This window comes from Mytilus trossulus, chromosome 3 (genome assembly GCF_036588685.1).
Source record: "Mytilus trossulus isolate FHL-02 chromosome 3, PNRI_Mtr1.1.1.hap1, whole genome shotgun sequence".
NCBI classification, from domain to species: Eukaryota; Metazoa; Mollusca; class Bivalvia; order Mytilida; family Mytilidae; genus Mytilus; species Mytilus trossulus.
The window spans coordinates 46389917-46401424 of NC_086375.1; the positions used below are offsets into that span (position 1 = coordinate 46389917).

At 31.8% G+C, this 11508-nt stretch overlaps 1 protein-coding gene across 1 annotated transcript; it reads left to right on the forward strand.

Moving 5' to 3' along the window:
* The first annotated feature begins 3028 nt into the window (after positions 1–3028).
* On the forward strand, positions 3029–10640 carry LOC134710824 (H(+)/Cl(-) exchange transporter 4-like). The gene is made up of 3 exons (XM_063571221.1): positions 3029–3138; positions 5824–6062; positions 10489–10640. Exons 1-3 carry the CDS (start codon positions 3029–3031, stop codon positions 10638–10640), a joined length of 501 nt encoding a protein of 166 aa, XP_063427291.1.
* Positions 10641–11508: the final 868 nt, after the last annotated feature.

Genomic DNA, 11508 nt, shown 5'->3' on the forward strand with positions numbered 1-11508 from the left:
TAGCAAGACATTGAATATGTCAACTAACATATGATTTTGTAATGTCAGATATTATGCTAACTGGTAATTTGTATGAGAAATGATAAGTGAATTAATTGAATTTTTTTTCATCCATTAGTTAAAAATATTATTTATTAGTTTGATTAAGTTACATTTGTATCCCTGCTCAGCATGGGAAAGGTTAATTATAAACTTCAGAGTTAACATAAGTATTGAACCAGCTGTTTAAGGTATGTTTATTTCATATCATACATTTTCCTGAGTTACAGTCTTACAATCGGGTATATATTAAAACCTGCAAAAATGAAAAACTAGGAAGAAATATAATTCTGGAATCAATAATTGATATCTTTAACTGTGTCTGTAGATCTTCCACAAAAATTCTTAACGATAGGTTGAAAAATGTCATCTCTTAAAGCAGAGAATAACTGCTCATTCAAGCTCATAATTTTTCCCAGTTAACATTTTCCACAATAGATTAGTCAGCTGTTTAAGGAGGGATTCATAATAAATCTTAAATTCAGGATTGATTTTGTCAACTGATCCTTAAAATAGTTAACGGAAACGGTTAATCAATTTGCTCTCTCAATCAGAATATCAAAGTCAAAAATTGAGAAGCCCTTTCAATACCAGACAAGTGTTTCCATGACAACTAATTTATTAAACATAGAACATGGTATATGTATGAATAAGGTGAAAGGTTTGAGACTTCCGTTATTAGTTAATCATGGTATCAAATATGCATACTTTAATCTCATGCATGCAGTCCTTGGTTTGGTTTTCAATAAATGTTTATTCATAAAAAAAAACCTGATCATTCTTGCATATGAAAGCAAATAATAAAATGAAGTTTATATATATGGTGATTATTGGCAGACATATTGTTTAAACTTTGATTGGATGTTTTTCTTGTCAAGCTGATGACATTACTAAAAGGTCCAAGAGCACTTGTTTAGTCTGGCATAAAACAATTTAAGATTGGATGTAAAAGAAAGCCTGTGGCTCGTTCTAACAGGATAAATTGAACTGCTATACACCAAAAAACAGCATGCATTTATCAAATTAATGATTAATATAGCTATATGAATAGTACACGTAAGGAAAAAGTTAAGTTAACTTACAACAGAAAAAACTAGAGACAAACAGGAGTCCATATACTGTAAATTCAGAAATTATAGTGAGGTTTTTATCATTGCGAAAAATGCGACAGAGTTGTAAACGCAATAATTTCAACTCACATTTTGAAATATTTATAAGAAAATAAACAAGATTTTTTTTTCAGAATTGTAAAATTTAAAATCACATTAAAGCGTAAAATGACAAAAAAGCAACAATAAATGCACACAATAATTTCTGAATTTACAGTAACTTCTTCAGTAGTAGAAAAATACATATACCTCATAGATGTAAGCCCTCAATCACACAGTATCAAGAGTGGAACTAGTATTTTACTTTTGAAAGAAATAGTCCAGAGAGATTTTGTTCTTTAAACAGTGTAAGAGCTCTTGCCAGTGGGAGTAACTGTGGAAATGGTAAAATTCTGGGTATATCCAAAGACTGGTGGTCTTTTTTTGGTTCTCACATTGTCTACATCCATAGACTTTAATAACAATGTAATTGCTGCTTCTCTGTCAATTAATACAAAGCTATATATGAGAAGAAGTTCAGAGTCAATATAGTTGTGTTTAAATAAGGTTTTATTCATAGTTTTATGTTTATTTGTGCTTGTTTTCTTCTATCGAATTCAATGAAAGAATCTATCAAAACTTTCTAATTAAAATTATAAAAATTCATGATTAATTTTTTTATGCCCCATCATAGCAGATGTTGCATTAAGTTTTATACCCTTGTTCTTATGTACGTCCTTTCAATAATGAAAGACAGAAAGCTAATTGATTTACCAGTAAACACAATTGCTCTGCAGTGCTTAATGAATTTGCTAAAAAAATAATTTTGTACAATAAATAGAGTTAATTACCTGTAATTGTGGTCCACGGGGTAAGGCAGCTGATGCATCCAATGGTCCTTTTATTTTATAATCATGATAATTGTCTTCCATACAATTATTATTCATTGATAAAGAATATTGTTTATCAGTCACCTTGATGTTTTGTTTAATGCAGACTCATACACATTAAATTTGCTGGTGTTATATGTAAATATCCTGGATATATTAACTGACTTGTATGGATTTAATGGCATTAGCTTTCCAGAGTTTTTTGTAATATTTGTAATTAACTGAAGGAAAATCAATTTAAAAGTTTCCAAGTTTGGAATTTTGTTGGAAATATTGAGTTATGATATATAATATGCACAATGAATAAAAGACATAGTTTACATTGTAATTTTACGAGATGTATAAATGACAGGTCTTAAAAGCTTGCATTGTGGCTGTAAAATAGCAGTCCAATTTACATACATATTGGAATTGTATGGTAAGAGTGTTTGGAGAGTCTGATAGTATTTTATATTCATTAGATGGAAGTCTGTATCATGGTTAGAGATTGTTGACGTTAACTTTGTCAATATGCCTAGATGTAAATGTCCTCGGTAGAAGATCTGGTTCTAACACTTGGAGGTTCTCTCTACATGGTTTAATAATTTTGCCACAGGAAAAAATGACAGTATGGATTTTGCATTGTGACAGGAAATTACGGCAGTGATTTTCGTCAAGAAGATTTGTCAACACTGTTTAACTGTAAATTTTGAAGAAATTTAATGGAATTTCATTGCTTATGGGCAATAAGTGGTTTTGGATAAAGATTTTTCTTCTTTTAATGTCTTTGGACTTAAATTTACTGAAAATAATGTGCTTTGTAGAACAATATCTGGAAAAAGAATTCTATTTAGTTTGATAATTTAGCTTGAAGTTAGAAAGCAAATTTTCAATAGTAGATGACTGAAGTAATTACGTATTTGATATGCATTATTTGGAGATGTTAATGGATTTTACTGCACTTTTCTAAAACAAGGCTCAAATATTCATCTTACATACTTGCAAATTAGTTGATTCAAAAAGTTTATGGAAATGGAAAAGTTAACAAGACTTCAGGATATGTACCACCATATGGTTAAAAATTATAAAGAAATGGATGAAATGGAATCTCCAACTTCTACACAAGAAAATGGTAATGTGTTGTATTAAACTATGCACCACTTTTTACTTGACAGTGTAAAGCAACATTTTTCTTTTATTATTGTAAATAGATTATCTATGATAACTGTAAATTATCAATAAAGATAATCTTGATAAGTATTATTAGAAATATGTATAAATGATAATGATGTATGTAAATCAGACAATTTGTTATGATTGTAAATAAAACAGTTACTACAGACTTAAAAAAATAAAAGAATCATCTTTAATAATGTTGTTCTTCAGGAGTTGATCTGAATCAGCATTTAGAATAGATCAAAGCTGGGCAGGGGCGGATTTAGGCGGGGGCGTGGCGGGCGTGCGCCCCCCCTAAAATTTGCAAAGCATGGGTTGACTTCAACATTTTTCAAGTATCAGAAGAGACCATTCAATCTTATTTTAACATTCAAAGTATAAATAAAACAGTCAGTTTCACAGAATCAACGTGATTACTAATCAACTGACCTACGCTTTATCAAAGTTCTATCAATAATTTGAAAGGAATGTGTCAAACGCGGAGCTGCGTTTGATGACAGATATAATAGGTTTTTAGCTGTTAAAGTAAAAACAGCTATAACATTGTGTTTTCGGTTTTTATAATCAATTTGTTTGATTAATCGAAGTTCCAAAACATCCCTAAATCACTTTCACAATTTCATCATGACACGGTCCAGAAAACAGTCGGCAGGTGAGATTCTTTTATGATATCCGTAATGAAAGATAGAAATACTGTTTTAAGCGAAAGGTTAGTTTATTAATTTGTATCTCTGTGTCTATATTTATTTCTCCCTTGCAACCTAATTAGTTAGCCGAATTCTGTACCGTATTACCGTATGCCTGGGATCCCAAGTAAATTAAAATATCTGCGTAAATGCATCTCATTCTGATTTTAGTTGTTTGTGGCGAACACAGTGAAGTCTGGCACGACCTCCGAAAATCAAAAAAGTAAAAAACAGATAGTATGAAAGGACAATTAAAAATTGCTGGTAAAAGTAGAACTTTTCGTTTGAAAAATATATTGGTTAGGTGAGCAATTGTGATCTGTCTCGTCTCACTCTGTCCGCCCGTCTATCTGTAGATTGTTGTCAGGTGTGGATTAAGGCTGTTTCAGCTTTAAACTTGAATTCCTCGCTTATTTTAACACACAATAGTTCGAGCTATCTACATTTCACCCCTTAAGAAGAATATTTCAATAATTTTACCTAAAAAAACCTCCAAAAATTTTTCGCCTCGCTCCGCACGGCAAATATTAAATTTTGCGCCCCCCCCTAACTAAAAATCCTAGATCCGCCCCTGGCTGCACATCTTGTGTTATAATACACTCAGTGCCTAGTGTGGTCTCAATGTGACTGTCATTCTTAAACTGAAAACCTCAATGTTGATAACTTGTGTGGTTAATGAAGAGAGACTGCATGTTTATTTAAAATCATTATCGATAAATATAAGTTATTCCTATGTACATTTTTGTCAAGCCTTTGATTTTTGGTCGAAAAAGCGAGACTAAGCGATCCTACATTCCGTCTTCGGTGTTGTCGTTGTCTTCGGTGTTGTTGTCGTCAGCGGTGGCCGAAAATATTCACTCTGTGGTTAAAGTTTTTGAAATTTTAATAACTTTCTTAAACTATACTGGATTACTTCCAAACATGGACAGAAGCTTGTTATGATCATAAGATAGTATCCAGAAGTAAATTTTGTAAAAAAAAAATTCCATTTTTTCCTTATTATACTCATAAATGGACTTAGTTTTTCTGTGGGGAAACATTACATTCACTCTGTGGTTTAAGTTTTTAAAATTTTGATAACTTTCTTAAACTATCCTGGGTTTGTACCAAACACATGGACAGAAGCTTGTTTATGATCAAAAGATAATATACAGAAGTAAATTTGGTAAAAAAATAAATCCGTTTTTTTACGTATTTTACTTTTAAATGGACTTAGATTTTATGCCAGGAAACAACACATATGTGGTTAAATTAAAAAAAAAATTAATAACTTTCTTAAACTACTTTTTGTTTGTACCAAACTTAGACAGAAGCTTGTTTATGATCAAAAGCTAGTATTTAGAAGGAAATTTTGTTAATATTTTGTACCTGTGTATCTGTATTTTACTTATAAATGGACTTAGTTTTTCTTCCAGTTAACATTACATACAGTCTGCAGTTAAAGTTTTTAAACATTTATTAGATTTATAAACTATCCTGGATTTTTACCTAACTTGAACAGAAGCTTCTTACAATCAAAAGATAGTATCAAGAGGAAAATTTTTATTGATTTTTGTCCTCATTTTTTTGAGCCTGTGATTTTCAGAAAAAGTAGGCGAGACACTGGATTCCGCGGAAACCTTACAAATTTTTACATGGGTTGTTTGATCTATATTTTTTGTTTTGGTTCGTTTATTTCTGTAAAAAGTATAAATTATGAAATTATTTAAGTTACAGATTTTCACATGTTAAAACACTGAATTAACATTTGTACATTAATTGTACATGAGATCTGTGTAATTGATTAGGATTGTCAGTTTCCTACTAAAAGTTGGTGGTTTTCTCCAGGCACTCAGCCTTCCTCCCCAGGCTGGTTAATGGACGACTCAAATAGAGAGACCATAAATTTTAAAGTTTATTGCTTATTAGAATCATCTGTTAATCTTAATATTCTTATTATAACTTCTAACATGAATGTATTGTTAGATTTATATTCTTATTTTTAGGTTCATCAAATTTGATGGACACCTTGGAGGACCTGCCTTCCGGGATTGGTCAATATGAGGATTTCCATACAATTGATTGGTTGAGAGATATTGCTAGAGATCGTATGAGACATCGTCACATCACCAAAAAAAGACAAGAAGGATGCTGGGAAAAGGTTTTAAGTGCACATGATGCATGGTCAGGATGGGTGTGTGTCTTGTTGGTTGGTGTTGCTGCTGGTTAGTAAACTTTTACAGTAAAACTAAACTGTGAACCAACTTATTTTCGAGGATACTTTATTTTGCGTTTAGCCCTTTCGAGTCAATTTCGAAAACTATTAGGCCAAATTAATCCAAACTTGGCCACAATCATCATTGATGTATCTAGTTTAAAATTTGTGTTTATTTACCCTGCAAACCAACCAAGATGGCCGACATGGCTCAAAATAGAACATAGGGGGTAAAATGCAGTTTTTGGCTTATAACTCAAAAAACAAAGCATTTAGAGAAAATCTGACATGGGTAAAATTACATATTTGGTCAAGATCTATCTGCCCTGAAATTTTTAGATGAATCAGACAACCCATTGTTGGGTTGCTGTCCCTAAATTGATAATTTTAAAGAAATTTTACTGTTTTTGGTTATTATCTTGAATATTATTATAGATGGAGATAAACTGTAAACAGCAATAATGTTCAGCAAAGTAAGATTTACAAATAAGTCAACATCACCAAAATGGTCAGTTGACCCCTTTAGGAGTTATTGCCCTTTATAGTAAATTTTTTACCTTTTTTCGTAAATCTCCATGATCTTTTACAAAAATCTTCTCCTCTGAAACTACCGGCCAAATTAATCCAAACTTGGCCACAATCATCACTGATGTATCGAGTTTAAAAATTGTGTTTTTTTACCCGACCAATCAACCAATCAACCAAGATGGCCACCACGGCTAGAACATGGAGGTTAAATGCAGTTTTTGGTTATTACTCAAAAACCAAAGCATTTAGATCAAATCTGACAATGAGTGAAATTGTTTATCTGGTCAAGATCTATCTGCCCTGATATTTTTAGATGAATCGACAACTTGTTGTTAGGTTGCTGCCCCTAAATTGGTAATTTTAAGGAAATTTTGCTGTTTTGGGTTATTATCTTGAATATTATTATAGATAGAGATAAACTGTAAACAGCAATAATGTACAGCAATTTAAGACTCAAAAATAAGTCAAAATGACCAAAATGGTCAATTGACCCCCTAAGAAGTTATTGTCCTTTATAATCAATTTTTAACAATTTTCATAAAATTTGTAAATTTTTACTAACATTTTCCACTGAAACTACACGGACAAGTTCATTATAGATAGAGATAATTGTAAGCAGCAAGAATGTTCAGTAAAGTAAGATGTACAAACACATCACAATCACCTAAACACAATTTTGTCATGAACTGTCTGCTTCCTTTGTTTAATTCGCATATACCAAGGTGTGAGACACAGGCTCTTTAGAGCCTCTAGTTATAGATAAAGATAAACTGTAAACAGCAAAAATGATCAGCAAAGTAAGATCTACAAATAAGTTTAATAATATGACCAAAATTGTCAATTGACCCCTTAAGGGGTTATTGTCCTTTAATGACAATTTTTCACAATTTGTTCATCACATTTGCTAACTTTAAAAAATCTTCTCCTCTAAAACTACTAAACCAAATTCAACCAAACTTTAACTGAATGATCAGTAGGGTGTATAAAATAAAGTTTGTGTTTTATTTTCTATTTCGTCAAAAAACATGGAGGTCATGGCTAAAAATAGAACACAGGGTTAAATGCAGTTTTTGGCTAATATCTCAAAAACTCCAGCATTTAGAGCAAATAAGACAAGAAGTTAAAATATTTATTAGGTCAAGGTCTACCTGTCCTGAAATTTTCAGCCTATTGGGTAACTGGTTTTTCAGGTATAATGCCCCTGAATTGATGATTTTAAAGAAATTTTGCAGTTTTTGGTTATTATCTTGAATATTATCATAGGTACAGATAAACCGTTAATAGCAAAAATGTTAAGCAAAGTAAGATCTACAAATAAGTTAATTTGACCAAAATTGTCAATTGACCCCTTAAGGAGTTATTGCCCTTTAAAGACTTTTTTTCACAATTTGTTCATCATGTTGACTTACTTTAAAAAATCTTCTCCTTTGAAACTGCTGTATCAATTTCAGCCAAACTTAGGCTAAATGAGTTTTAAGAGTATCTAGTATAAATTTTATATTTCATTTCCTTGTATGTCAAGAAACATAGCTCCTTATATATATACTTTTTTTTACAATTTGTTCATCATGTTGACTTACTTTAAAAATCTTCTCCTTTGAAACATTGATGAGAAGTTTAACCAAAAAAATTAAGGTGAGCGATTCAGGCTCTTGAGAGCCTCTTGTTTGAAGGGGGTATGACATAACATTTACACCCACACTGAAGAGATTTACTGTTATAAACTCTACATATCATGAAATCTGCATACCAGCCTAATACCATTGTATACTTCATACCTTTGTGAACATTTAAAATTTACGGTTTACTTTTACCCAGAAATCAACAAAAGTTAGTATCCCTTGATTAATAATAAATCCAAATTTAAAAGACAGTTTATCATAAAATAAAATTTGTTGAGTTTCAGTTTTTGTCCGTTTAGACCTCCCAAAAAAGCAAAAAAGATAATGTCTTGTAAAAACAAATTAGAATGGAGATTACGCTACTTAATTTTAATTTAACTCTCACCAATCTTAATTTTACATATTAGCAGATAATCTCAATTTGTGGCAATAAAATCCCTGATAGCTGTCTTCAATAATATTTCTTCATTAGTTACTTTGTGCTGGTAGATCCCATTACTTTATATTCACTCTGATTAAAGTTTTATTACAGCATATATATACAATGTTTAGGAAATTATGAGTTTTATTTGAACATGGTCCCCTAAAGATTGTCCTCTAATTACACAGAAAGGGCAATTATATTTAATTGGAACTTGTGGAAGATGTTCCAATATATTCTGTTAATAACATTTTCATAACTTGACAACGACTTCCAATACAAAATCTTCGTAACTTTTCTAATAAATTCTACGAGAAAAAATATAATATGATCCTTGTGAGGATGGATTAAATTGAATAAAGTTCTATGATTTGATCTTTTCCTACTGTTTTCTAGTTATAGAAATGTCAGGTTTTGATTTATCCAATTAACCGGAATCCATCAATTAACTTATCGAGGAGTCATTGGGAGGGAAAGACAAATCAATTACCCATAAGTACATTTCCTTATCAATCTTACGAGGAAATTAGAATGGTAAAAGGTCATTTGTTAGGGGAAAACATATTGGAATGTTATTTATATCTTATGACAGTCATACAGACAGAATATCTGTGTTTGATGATAATCGTATGGACAAGATAGAATAAAGACAATATCAGAAATTAGACCTGAAATAATAAGTCTGAACTGACTAAGAAATTCAGAAGAAGAAGAAGAAAAAAAGAAAAAAAAAAGAAATTCATTATTTGATTGATTGATTGATTGATTAGATAATTTATTGATAAAACTCCAAATTGATTGATTTGAAGTAGCCTGTCATTGCAGCTATAGAGCCACATCTGTCACTTTGTGTCTTGTTTTGAATGAAAGGAAAGCTATATAAATATATAGGTACACTTTTGTGAGCTTGCTTCTTCATTTTGGGTCTTGTTTTGATTAAAGGGAAAGCTATATAAATATATAGGTACACTTTTGTAAGCTTGCTTCTTCATCATCCCTATTTTGGAAGCCACCAGCTCAGGGATGTATAAATACTTTTATCCCCAGGTTACCATCATCACAGCTGTAAACCTTTAGCAATATTGGGCATCATTTGGCTTTTAGGATTCACAACTTACAGACAAGTCAATTAAGAATTGGAAGTTAAATCTGATGATTATTGTAGGATGAGTGCCCAGCTCTGCAAATTGAAGTACACTTGCAGCAACTGTCTTAAGGGTCTGTATAGGGTCTGTTTCTACCCCTATCCAATATACCCTTATTTTCAGTGGTTGACCAAATTTCTGGTCCTTCATTCTGGTCATGCCACCTTGCAGAGCCTACATTTTAAAATAGATTATTATTTCATTCGTTCTGGATGTCTATGAAAAATCTGCCACTGGACATTAAACAAGCAACAGTCAAACAATTATTCATTTCACAATAAATCTTAAAAAACCACACTTTCTTGAAATTTCTTTGACAGAATTCCAATCAAACTGAGATTCTACTATTATTGATCTCTGCCATGTCAGTATGTTTTATTGGATTTTCCTATTAAAACATGATTCAGGATGATACTAATTTCTGCTTATATTAATATCATCAATTCCTTGAAATTGTTGGTTAGATTTTTCCTCAAAACTTGTACACATTATTCTGTGGACATGTAGTTGTGTGCTTACTATTTTAATTTCTGATCTGATTTATTTTTATACTGGTTTCCAAATATGAACCTCTAAGTGTGATCTTAGTTGGACACTGCTTGCAACACATGATTAATAATTTTAAATTTTACAGAATTCTGTGCTGGTTTTATAGATTTAATGTTTTTTTTTCACCTGATTTTATGGAAGAACTTGACTATAGGATTTTATAATTTACAGGCCTCTGTGCTGGTGTTATAGACATTGGAGCCACATGGATGTCAGATCTTAAAGAAGGCATATGTAAAGAAGCCTTCTGGTTAAATAAAGAACAATGCTGCTGGTCAGCCAATGATACAACATATGATGATGAGGGTTGTAGTCAGGTATAGTAAATAGAGAACAATGCTGCTGGTCAGCCAATGATACAACTTATGATGATGAGGGTTGTAGTCAGGTATAGTAAATAAAGAACAATGCTGCTGGTCAGCCAATGATACCACATATGATGATGAGGGTTGTAGTCAGGTAAAGTAAATAAAGAACAATGCTGCTGGTCAGCCAATGATACAACATATGATGATGAGGGTTGTAGTCAGGTATAGTAAATAAAGAACAATGCTGCTGGTCAGCCAATGATACAACATATGATGATGAGGGTTGTAGTCAGGTATAGTAAATAAAGAACAATGCTGCTGGTCAGCCAATGATACAACTTATGATGATGAGGGTTGTAGTCAGGTATAGTAAATAAAGAACAATGCTGCTGGTCAGCCAATGATACAACATATGATGATGAGGGTTGTAGTCAGGTATAGTAAATAAAGAACAATGCTGCTGGTCAGCCAATGATACAACTTATGATGATGAGGGTTGTAGTCAGGTATAGTAAATAAAGAACAATGCTGCTGGTCAGCCAATGATACAACATATGATGATGAGGGTTGTAGTCAGGTATAGTAAATAAAGAACAATGCTGCTGGTCAGCCAATGATACAACATATGATGATGAGGGTTGTAGTCAGGTATAGTAAATAAAGAACAATGCTGCTGGTCAGCCAATGATACAACTTATGTGGATGAGGGTTGTAGTCAGGTATAGTAAATAAAGAACAATCCTGCTGGTCGGCCAATGATACAACATATGAGGATGAGGGTTGTAGTCAGGTATAGTAAATAAAGAACAATGCTGCTGGTCAGCCAATGATACCACATATGATGATGAGGGTTGTAGTCAGGTATAGTAAATAAAGAACAATG